Source organism: Schistocerca gregaria, chromosome 4 (assembly GCF_023897955.1).
Source record: "Schistocerca gregaria isolate iqSchGreg1 chromosome 4, iqSchGreg1.2, whole genome shotgun sequence".
In the NCBI taxonomy this organism is placed as follows: Eukaryota; Metazoa; Arthropoda; class Insecta; order Orthoptera; family Acrididae; genus Schistocerca; species Schistocerca gregaria.
In genome coordinates, this window is record NC_064923.1 from 180,446,212 (window position 1) to 180,458,916 (window position 12,705).

The window sequence follows — 12,705 nt, forward strand, 5'->3', positions numbered from 1 at the left end:
GCTGCCACCTTGAAGATGCGCAGACGCGAAATTTAAAACGACATGAACTATTCTGGCGTTACCGTTTCATTCAATAACGCACCCCCGTGCCTACGAAATTATGGCGTTGCTCGTATCCGAGTAATCTTCAATTTAATGATTTTTATTTATCAGCAGCTGTATTATTACACATTTATGGCTCTGCGACCGGTTTCATTCATGGAACGTCTCCAGGTTAGTCTTGTCCGTTGATATGCGACGGCTGCTCAATTGTCCTGATCAGGTAGACAAGAAAATCATTAACATTACTGTCAAATCAAAATGGCTCTGAGCACTATGCGACTCAACTGCTGTGGTCATCAGTCCCCTAGAACTTAGAAATACTTAAACCTAACTAACCTAAGGACATCAGACACATCCATGCCCGGTGCAGGATTCGAACCTGCGACCGTAGCGGTCCTGTGGTTCCAGACTGTAGCGCCTAGAACCGCACGGGCACCACGGCCGGCTAACAGTGACAGATGTGCTACTTAACATAACCAAAAACAAAACTTTCTCCACTTTCCAAAATCCTGAACTTGTTGCTTAATTCAATCTTGTATACCTTCCATTTCACAAATTCGTATGATCTAGTTGAGATTAGGAATAGATTAGTGTCTCACTGCAAAAAAATTATGATTAATTCCTTTCTATTGTGTAACAATAGACAACAAAGAAACTGATGATTATTTTTGGAGTCGGGGGCAAATTCATTCGTAGTCTCAACTTATCATACGACTGCTTTCGTGACTTACAACACGACGCCAAGTTTATATAATCTTATAATATTTTTCCTCGCTATCTGTCTTTCTAAAGTTATATCTGTGTTATCTCTGCGTCCGTCAGATAATATCGAAACATTGGTAACAATATGTTATCCATATGCAGAGTATACTAGTGTTTGTAGGATTTACACATAGCCAGCAGAAAGTAATTAATCCTAGGCATCAATATATACTGCATTTCGCGTCACCAAACTATGAATACATTTGGTACTAAATCTCTAGTTTTCCTTGTTGTCAGTGACTTACTGGCAGCTGCTATAGGTGCACCCCGTCATCTTTGTATGGGCTTTACTGAATGTGAGCACAGAGTGACTCATTTGTAATGTGGCTTTTCCCTGTAACGTCGGTGAGTACTAGTTGTGAAAAATCTCTTAGAACTTAAACCTTCAGAAGGGATGAGTATAAGAGCTTAGCGAAATGGTATGCTGGCATTTCTTACCTATTACTGACACTGTCGATGACTTCAACGCCATATAAAATGTCATTTTTCTCACAAAACTTTTCTCAATCAATGACGAATTGTTTTGAACTAACGAGATACGCTTAAACAGGTGTCCGTTAGATGAACTGTGGTGCCTCAGAGGGATAACGGTCGTGAAATAGTACGGTTGTGAAACACAGGTAGCTGAAAACAGACAGTAAACCATTTTACATTGCGAAAGAACTTGTCCGTTCATTATTGAATAATTAACAGACCTACTCTAGCAATAACACAACGATAACAATGTTTCACAGTGGTCAAGAAGTCCATAGGTTTCAGAAAAGTTGAATTATAAAGTAACCTTTACAAACGTATATTGACATCTCTGTTGCCAAAAGTGAACTCATTTGACTGCGATGGGTGCACCTTCTGTGTATGCCACCGATACGAGCGATTTCTTGAGAGACGACAGTCTTTGGACGATGTTCTAAGGAGTATGTTCCTTTCCATGTGCAACACCGAAAAGCTCCTGCGAGGCGTGTGGGACAATCTTGGACTAGATCATTTGTGCAATGTCTCTAGGCAGCGAAAAGTGGACACGTTATCTGTACAGAATTTTTGCACTCGGGAGCAGGACGAATTGCAGATGATCAAGTGTGAAATATATAAATATTTGATTCAAATTTTCTGTTGTGTATCGTTTCTGAAGGCAACAACAAATTCCCTTACGGATCCCAGATAAAGAGACGATGAATGAGAAACCAAAGACAAGACGGCTGGTATCGCAACGATTTTATTGCCAATATAATGTTTAACGTCCTCTTCGAACGGAAATACATCACAGAATTCATGCCCGAAGGATAGACTTCTCCCAACAAGTTCAAGAAAGGCATAGAGAAAGAGTGTGTTCGTTATGTTATTGGCGAACAGGAAGGGCGGACTGATTTTTTTCCACAATACAGCTGTTTTAGTTAATTACTCTCTTAAAATAGTTCAAAGACTAGCCCAGTTTCGGCTTACCAGTCAACTGACTAGAACATCAACGTATTCTGTCAACTTACGATCAAGGTTGGTATATGGGATATCGAAAAAGCCACCTATGTTGAAACAGCTTTTGCCAATGAAGTATGCTAGTGTTTTTTAATTATGAGAAACGTAATGAATTACCAGCGCTAACGTTTTGAGACATGTCTCCTACTGCAGCGAGTGGCAGTGAATGGTGCATGACAGACACTGGCGTTTGTCTGGAGACTCAGAAAGTATCAAGCAAATACTCAAGTGATTCTCATCGCCCATCCTCACGTCATTGGGAGCCAGAATACTGTTTTTTCCCCATGCTGGAAGAAATCTCGGATCGTAACCTCATATCCAAAAGATAGCGACTTATCGCCCTGCCGGCGTCGGAAGGTTGTCAGAAAAGTCTCGTGAGTTTCTTCTGCGAAATAAAACTAATGCTGATGAAGTGAGCGTAGCATGCTGAAAGAACTATCGTTTCTGTTCTTGTCCAATGATACGCTACTTCTCCAGAAACTTTCCGTTTAGTGTGAATTAACTACAGTTCTCAAACTCTTATTGTACCACAATATACGTGGTTCTGTGTTGACATCTCAGCAGCACTATCTCTTTGAAAGAGGGCTGTTTAATTTCTGTCTTGGAGCTGTCGTCGATGCGGTAAGCATAAATGTTCCCTGAAGCCCGCATTCATACGTCTTCTGTTTCCGTTAGAGAGAGTGACATTTTTAATAGGGTATCGCTTCAATAATGTGTCTAAAAGCGCGGAGATGTATCGAGTCCTGGATTTTTCCATTCATTCTCGACAGTGTTGCGTGAATGAGTTCTCCCAATGTTCACATAAATACCGAGCACGTGCCATCAGCACTGGTGTTCCTGCACTTGAGAACCACAACGCTTTAATTTAAAATCAGTGCTTTCCTAAATCAGTGCGCGTAGCGATTCTCATATAAACTGATTTCTTGGAGTCATTAGATTGGTGACTTCGGGTGATGAACCTCGTGTAGAAGTGTAGTGTGGGAATGCTCAGTCAGAGTCATTGCCGTCAACAAACAATTATAAGCCTCGAGGTGGTTTACATGAATTCAGTCACGGTATTTGGAACCGTTTCTCTGTTTCCGGTGCAGGAATCTTTGAGGGGCAGGACTATCACGTGTCCAGACAAAGATTTCGAGGTATTAGACTTTCTTAATGCGCGGAATAAATGATTCTACACAGAATGAACCCTAAGTTGTACAGCGTTTGTCAAATATAACTGTAATTATGAAGTTAAGTAATTTTTGTGGGATAACTGTCATCGACTTAAGTCATTCTATGCTACAGCCTCTTGCTCTGATGTGGTTCAGCGGTGGCGGAGAACGGACTACTCCATTTGTTACTACGTTGCGTTCGTATATTCTGACATTAATACAGGACGATTCGCCTCCTTACATGTATTCCCTACTTTCATGTCCTTTACTCTGAAGCCATTCATCACACTTGTCTCCCATACTGAAATGTTATTCAGGTATGGCTATCATGCAAGTAAGGTACTATAGCATTGTACCGTATACTAATATTAAGTCATTTGTTTCATGGGTGTTATTAATCTTTGTAGTAAATCATGTCATAATCGAAATTGCTTTTCAAATTTTTATTTTCGCCTTGCAGCCCCGTGCCCTGTTGTTGTAGCCCATATATACAAAGAAATCAAGTCTATTCCGAGTAGTAAAAGCATCCAATCAGATTTTACGCGTGTTGTGTGCTGATATGATGTGCACTACGTCTCTGTCTAATCGAACCGTACTATAGGGCTTAATCGTTGCACACCGAAAGATCAGGGTCGTCTTCGGAATGATTTAAATCATCCCAAAACGGTGGATATTGTATGCATAATGGCCGTGAGACGAAATTTACACACATTACTTTCATTTTCCCATCATTACTCTAGGGCATGTACCAAGTTCATGTACACATGTGTTAAACCAAGATAACAATTTATCGAAACCAGCAAAGCATAATAAAAGTGCAGCTGATGTAACAGACTGTCAATCAGTTGCAATAACTTTTTTAGGACATTTGTTTTTCTAATGTGACAAGCCATTGATTCCGGGGCCCTTAACTTTCAGATATGGACATACAGACCGTTTCCGACGCATATGGAGATATCTTTACTCAGTGATTGCTAGTGTCAAGTTTATTGTCCTAAGGAGGACGGGTTAAAATCCGCCGAAAACATGGTAAAGTTTATCTGAAGAGAACCATTTATTGGAACTTGTTGGCTGTCTGTTATACCGCTTGAAACTGGTTACCTGTCTATTACACCTGCTGTTGTGTAACAGTTGTTGCAGTGCAGCCATGTCTAAAATAATATATAACGAAAATTTATTTGCAACTGATAATTTTGTTGTTAAAAATATATAGTGCAGTTGACGAAAATTACAGCCATGGATGAGATAATAAGAAATAATACTAAGCTTTTATTTCAAATCTCTTACAATAACAAAAACAGCGATAATAGTTGTATTTGGAGACTCCAGCCAAAAATGATTAACAACCTAGCATTTTGAGAGTCCTGTGATCCTGTTCTTGGAACAAGTTGTGCCCTTGCATATACTCCGCGGAAACATCCCCAACCACAGCATCTTACAAGAAGTACGAAAAATGACAGTATGGTCTGTCTGAAACAGTAACAACTTGGACGGCTCACCCGGTCGCGGCGGCTGCTGCGGCCGTGTGCACGCTGGTTGTGAGGTTACCGGGACACCCCTCCACGGACGTCGGCAGCGGCGGGTATCGGACTTTTCCCGTGGCGGTGGCGTGTTGTGCGCCGGTTATGAGGATCGCCACGGCGGTCATGCCGCAAAGGCTGCCCGCGATGGCTCCCTGCGGACAGACACGGCCGTCATCGCTAAACGCGAATCCACGCAACACCACCTGGACTACAGGCCTGCGCACACACTTGTGACGTCACATACTGATGGCCAGGTCTTTATCGGAACGCTCCTGTTAAGCACTCTGCAGCTAGACAAACTTTACGAGTTTTAGAGATGAGACCGCATAGGGATTCTCGTGCTTTCGTCTTCTATGTGTCCTTGTAATGAAAGTATGGAAATTTATATCATTGTGTGAAGTGACTGAACAAAACTGCATTATGTTATTTCAAGATGTAAATATAAAGTTGACGATTTGCCTTAAATACGAGTTTCTAGGCTTGAATACAAACTGTAATTTTAAATTCTGTATTTTACCTTATCAGCTACGTTTTCTTGCAGTTAAAAATCGGCAGTATGCAATAACAAGCAGACGTTTTCGGTTTAAAATAAGGCAGCTAAAGTTCCTACAGAATGTAAGAATTTGTTTCCCAGTTTATTTTCGTGATTTTTCCTCTCCACTTCAAAATTGGCTGACTTCACACGAAACTCAAATCATTCGACGAATTGGAGCACCTCGTGATAATGTTTAATAAATCCAAGAACCCGAAAAAATATTTTATTTCCCTGTTTCTCCAGAACTTTAGGACCATAAACACGAAAAGATTGTTTCTCCTATATCCTTGACTGAAATTCGTGGCACAGAGTGCTGTTAATTTAATCACAATGCTCTTATATCGAAATTCTGCTTTCTATACTGCTTAATGTGTCGAACACTGAATTCATTAAAGAAATTTTCTAAGGCAGTTTACTCAAATTGAAATTATTTCCGAACATGTAAAACTCAACATTCTGTTGCTCCTCCAACTAAAAGTACTGAAAATAATCTGGTAGGAATGATAAGCAATACTAAACATTTTCGAGCAACACTAATTAATATAACTAGTCTGTGTGACAATAGTTGCTTCGCATTAACCTCGCAGCAACGGTCCAGAATGAAGAAACCAATTATTCTGGTACATGATACATAACTAGTTTTAAAAACAATTGGCAAATGTGGTGCAATGGACACAAATAACATGCTATAAATTTTTTGTCATTTACTTACCCTTGAGTGATGCGTAGACACAAATTCCTGACTGGGAATATCTGCAATCCAGGGATTTCTCATCTTCATACATTTGGTAAATCGAAACGTGCACTTTCCTGCCTTTTTGGGATTTATAATTTCCCTGACAAAAGCGAACGCAACACTTGTATCCCATACTTCGAAGAACTGTAGGCGAATATTGTATGAAATATATATATCACTTTCACGTGGCACACACTTTCAACACAACATACACGCTAACAGGACTGCCGACTGCAGATAAGATTACCAACAGTTTATGACTCACGTGCCAATATGGCCGCTCTGCGTAGGCCTTGTATCTAGAAGGCTTTGATCCACGTCGACTGCTACTCCGCATTCCACTCAATGAGGATTTACGGCTATCTCCTAGTTTGTTTTCCTTTAATTTAACCGAGTGTTGTGTGTCTCTAGGACATGTCCGAAAGAACAACAATTGATATGAACGAGGGCGACGCCTCCATTACACGTGTGTCGGTGCGGATGGACAAGTAGCGTTAAAATACCTGCGGGAATCAGAAATTTATCAGTAGGAGTTGTAATGTATACTGGAAGGTGCGAAAATGGAGAGAAGTTGGGTCTCTGTGACCCAGACTATTAAGACAATCGGTCTAAAGGAGGTTCGAATCCAGCCTTGACACAAATTTTCAACTTTCGTAACTGCAATACGACAGTGTCCGGTGTGGTTGAGAGTCAAGATTTTCCACTCCTTTCCCTTTCTTCTCACTTCCTCTATTTCCAAAATTGGTTGTTTTCTACCGATATAAGAAGTTAAGGGGGGGAGGAATCACTTCGTCTGTACCGAATGAATGGCAGGAGAACTAAAAGACAGTTATCTATGAGCTCCTCTACAAAGCGAAGGAACTACTTTTTAACACTACAACGCAAGGCCTCACATTTTACAGCCGCCTGATTCGAAAAGTTTTAAACAATTTTTTTGTAATTATATCCGCTTTCAAGTTTCGTCAATAATTAGTGTTTATTGTTACGGCGTAAGATCAAGCACAGGCTCGTCGGCGTGGAACGTTACAGCAGAGAGGGTCTTTAGACGACGTCAGCCAATAGTACGCTGATTAGGACGACACCACGATAGGCACGGCATCTACATTAAGACCCGCGGGGTTGACTTAGGCACCCAATGGGTATCGACCATCGTAAATCACCGCTGTTGATACCTAATGTAGTTCGTAGTTAGTTTTTGCCTGTGACCTGAAATTCCACCGTCGGAGGGTGGGACGGGACTTCAACTCCCACCACCACACCTTCAACGTGCACTCTAGTGATGTCTTGAGAATGACATCAATGTCAAATGGAACAGTTTAGTTTTACTATCCACCAAGACAGAAGACCGAGTGCCACCGGTGAAGCTTTACTTCAACCTAAAAAGAAAAGGGCGGCGAGGGGAGTGGACTACGAGCCGTCATACGAACGCTATAGCAGTGACATATGAACTGTTTTGTTTAAGTATTGTCATTTTAACTTAATACAATAACCTCCATCAATACGATATGTTTGAATTGTCCAGCGATCCGACATAACAGCTTCCTAGCCACCCTATATTACACTAGTGGGCAAAGTACTCCATTCATGAAAACGTAATATGACGTTAGAAGAACAAGTAAATGCCGTATGGATAGGGCCTCCCAACGGCTAGACCGTTTGCCTGGTGCAAGTCTTTCGAGTTGTCGCCACTTCGGTGATTTGACTGTCGATGGGGATGACATGGTAAAGCCAACACAACACCCAGTCCCTGAGCGGAGAAAATCTCCGACCCAGCCCGGAATCGAACCCGCGCCGTTTGGTAGGACATTCAATCGCGTTGACCACTGAGCTACCAGGGACGGACAGAAGAACAAGTAAGAATTGTGCGAAATGTTTGTAGCAAACATGTTAGCAATGTCTGGAAAATTCTGTTGTGTACATCTTCATACATCTTCATACACAACCGCAAGGAGAGGTGGGTTACAGAGTGGGGCATTAACTGTCATCACAGGAGAGCTGTACAGGAGCAGAAATGATTAGCGAACATATCAACACAGTAAATAGAAGATTTACTTAACTTGTATTTTTCCAAGTGTATGAAGACTCGTTACAAATAATTCGGCAATGAACAGTGCAGCTATCGCAATGTCCACAGGTAACAGACTCTCTGTACTATGCAGGGACGATGGTATCGTTGCGAAGAGGCTCCGGCTGCGAGCGGAATGAGTGGCTGCCACTGGCCATCCTCTATTGCAGCGTCAGACGACGCTCATAGTCCAGAGCCGCTTGAGGCGTGGTTCAGTGAACGCGCACCATTGGATCCACCAAACATAACGTCGTGGATATGAGTGCGAGTAGTCTTACTAAAGGAAGAAACTAAGAGTTGCTAATCATCTGTGATGGTATGTGGACTTGAAGTGAGGGAGCGCTAATGCCAAATGGAGATTGTTCTGAGTCAGTTTTGTAATATGTGGCAAGGCAAAATATACAGGGTATTACAAAAAGGTACGGCAAAACTTTCAGGAAACATTCCTCTCACATAAAGAAAGAAAATATGTTATGTGGACATGTATCCGGAAACGCTAACTCTCCATGTTAGATGGTTCAAATGGCTCTGAGCACTATGGGACTTAACATATTTGGTCATCAGTCCCCAAGAACTTAGAACTACTTAAACCTAACTAACCTAAGGACATCACACACATCGATTCCCGAGGCAGGATTCATACCTGCGACCGTAGCAGTTGCGCAGCTCCGGACTGAGCGCCTAGAACAGCTAGACCACCGCGGACGGCCATGTTAGAGCTCATTTTATTAATTCTCTTCAAATCACATTAATCATGGAATGGAAACACACAGCAACAGAACCTACCAGCGTGACTTCAAACACTTTGTTACAGGAAATGTTCAAAAGGTCCTCCGTTAGCGAGGATAGATGCATCCACCCTCCGTCGCATGGAATCCCTGATGCGCTGATGCAGCCCTGGAGAATGGCGTATTGTATCATAGCCGTCCACAATACGAGTCTCTATATTTGGTACCGGGGTAGCGTAGACAAGAGCTTTCAAATACCCCGATAAATGAAAGTCAAGAGGGTTGAGGTCAGGAGAGCGTGGAGGCCATGGAATTGTTCCGCCTCTACCAATCAATCGGTCACCGAATCTGTTGTTGAAAAGCGTACGAACACTTCGACTGAAATGTGCAGTAGCTCCATCGTGCATGAACCACACGTGTCGTACTTGTAGAGGCACATGTTCTAGCAGCACAGGTAAAGTATTCCGTATGAAAACATGAGAACGTGCTCCATTGAGCGTAGGTGGACGAAATGAGGCCCAATCAAGACATCACCAACAATGCCTGCCAAAACCTTCACAGAAAATCTGTGTTGATGATGTAATTGCACAATTGAGTGCGGATTCTAGTCAGCCCACTCATGTTGATTGTGAAAATTTACAATTTGATCACGTTGGAATGAAGCTTCATCCGTAAACGGAACATTTGCACTGAAATGAAGATTGACACATTCTTGGATGAACCATTCGCAGAAGTGTACTCGTGGAGGCCAATCAGCTGCTGATAGTGCGTGCACACGCTGTACATAATACGGACACAACTGGTTCTCCCATAGCACTCTCCATACATTGACGTGGTCAACGTTACCTTGTACAGCAGCAACTTCTCTGACGCTGACATTAGGGTTATCGTCAACTGAACGAAGAATTGCGTCGCCGATTGCAGGTGTCCTCGTCGTTCTAGGTCTTCCCGATTCGCGAATCATAGACTGGAATGTTCCGTGCTCCCTAAGACGCCGATCAATTGCTTCGAACGTCTTCCTGTCGGGATACTTTCGTTCTGGAAATCTGTCTCGACACAAACGTACTGCGCCACGGTTATTGCCCCGTGGTAATCCATACATCAAATGGGCATCTGCCAACTCCGCGTTTGTAAACATTGCACTGACTGTAAAACCACGTTCGTGATGAACACTAACCTGTTGATGCTACGTAGTGATGTGCCTGATGCTAGTACTGTAGAGCAATGAGTCGCATTTCAACACAACCACCGAACTCAACATTATCTTCCTTCAATTGGGCCAACTGGCGGTGAATCGAGGAAGTACAGTACATACTGACGAAACTAAAATGAGCTCTAACATGGAAACTAAGCGTTTCCGGACACATGTCCACATAACATCTTTTCTTTATTTGTGTGTGAGGAATGTTTCCTGAAAGTTTGGCCGTACCTTTTTGTAACACCCTGTATAAGTGAGTGACCACATGTATTGATGCACTACATGTCTGTAAGAAGATCTGAGAGGTAAGGAAGATTACTGTACGTGGCAAAGCTCTTCAGCCTGCTCTCTAACCAAGAAGAGCTTATTGTCCATTACGGATACCACAAAAAACATTACTTCCCTCCACAAGAAACTTGTCGCACAGTATGTCAAGCCAATTATTTTGTAATTGAGTACAAGGCTTCTCAGTGAGATACTTGACTTTTTCAACATTATCATCTTTTTTAGTCAGTTCACAAATTTTATCAGTGATACTAATTGACTCAAGTCATTAAACATCAGCAGGGCGTCATCCTTACACCAAAAGTTAGATATTCAAAAGTGAAAGAAATGATTGTAAGAAGCTACATGTAGTTAATTTTGAATTCAACTGTCATTCAAATAGTTATTGTATTCAAAAGCAGTGTCAATTATAGTATTGCAATACTGCTGCAGACAATCTAACCAAATGTTATCGTAAAGAAATTTATATTTCAGTTAAAAGTGTATATTGACGCTATAGTAGAGAAAGCAACTTCATGGTATTATGTCGTGTTTTACAAATACTTTCATGCCCTTACGACCTCTTAACATTGACGTTGGCAAATGGTTGTTACTATGAATTAAATCGTTTCCGATCTTAATCTGAGAAACAATGAACATGAATTAGCTTTGGTCATGCTTCTCAAAACTTTCAACAAGCAGCGTTATAGTGAGCTACATAATTCAGTACAGTTTCCATGAAGTGGTTCTAGTTACTACGTATTGTTGATGTTGGTAGCTATAAACAGTAACAGTCTATTCCAAATTATCATTTTGTTCAATCAAGTTAGACGGGTCATTAACATCTAAGCTCACGCGAGTGCATTTTGTTCAGTTGCTTCATTGTCATTCGCTCCCGATTATAACATGATTTCAACGCTACGTCAGTCATTATCCAGATTAAATTTTTGCCCATTTTTGATCTGGCGACCGTAATTATTCTGCATTCTAAATTTATTCAACTACTTAATTATTCACGGTTATTGCTATCTACAGTGAATCATTAATTTATTATAATTTTTGTATTTCGATCGTTGTTGAAGTTGAGCGAATCCATGTGCGGTAACTGTCAGAGTGTAACTACCTGCGTTCAGTCGTTAAAAATTGTTTTTCCGAATTGTTCCCTTGTTTCTATTGACTGCGCAACATTAAGTACACGTCGCCCAAAAGCTTTTACACACGAAGAATATAGGTGCCTTGTAACTTCAAGAGTAGTATGAACCATTTTCTTACACGCATCTAAACCGAATAGAACAGTGGAGAGACGGGATTACGTCACTGTGCTGTTCGGCACTGAGGAATATACCGGATGCGAAAGAGCTGAAATATGGGATGAACAGTGAAGAACATAGCAAAGAATAAATCACTGTATCAGTAAGTTAATAGCCGAACTGATATGCAACCAGTAGAACCTCAACGTAGTTTTCTATTTTTCTGCTATGTTAGTATTGTCTGAATCGAAGGAGATGTTTACCATTTATGTTGTTGTCGTACTTATCTGCCTTCGCTGGCTTTCTTTTCGGGTGGGTAAAATTTTTCATAATGTCCCACAGATTCCAACTTGTTTGGGTGCCACATCATGGCGTTAGCTTCTCGGTGAAAGGCGTAAGTGTCTGCATGAAAATCATCTGCGGAGTGTGTGTCAACTATGTTTTCGATGTTCAAATCTGTTGACCTGCGTGTAAGGCGTCCAGCAGTCAGTGGCTGACGGGTGAAAGGCTAGGGTGAGAAGTTGCGAAACATTCAACGTTCGAGAAAGAAACACAAATTGTGTTTGACTACATACGCCTGGAGATATTCCCTACAGAAAGAAAAAATGTTCCATTCACATAGCTTAAAATAGAATATCCTTGCAAAATTTTTCGGAGGTGTGTGGTAGACCACTACGGTAACGATTAGCAAGGGGAGGTTTACACTGATCATCATAATAAAAAATGTAAACAGAATGTCGCTTTAAGGAGGAAAGTATTACTCTCGGATAATACACAAACCTCGGAGACAGTCTCACATAAATAAGAGAAAACATTGTTCCACAACATCTCAAAATCATACAGAGGACTAACGTTTTTTTGCACGTCTTGCTTACAAATGAATTTGTCCATCTTTTCGATATTATTAGGGAAGATAAACTGATTGCCATCACGATATTGTTAGTATGACGATGTTCACAGATTCGAACAGTTAATTAACAG

General features: G+C 41.3%; 2 protein-coding genes across 2 annotated transcripts in view; one reads left to right on the top strand and one right to left on the bottom strand.

Moving 5' to 3' along the window:
• Positions 1-12,705, top strand: part of LOC126268175 (opioid-binding protein/cell adhesion molecule homolog) — a 2,429,635-nt gene that overhangs the window by 1,441,189 nt on the left and 975,741 nt on the right. The window lies entirely within an intron of this gene.
• LOC126268174 (sodium-coupled monocarboxylate transporter 1-like) overlaps positions 1-12,705 on the bottom strand; it is a 229,533-nt gene that overhangs the window by 9,693 nt on the left and 207,135 nt on the right. The window contains exon 12 of the mRNA XM_049973768.1: positions 4,925-5,100. Coding sequence (XP_049829725.1) covers positions 4,925-5,100 — 176 coding nt within the window. The remainder of the gene's footprint in view (positions 1-4,924; positions 5,101-12,705) is intronic.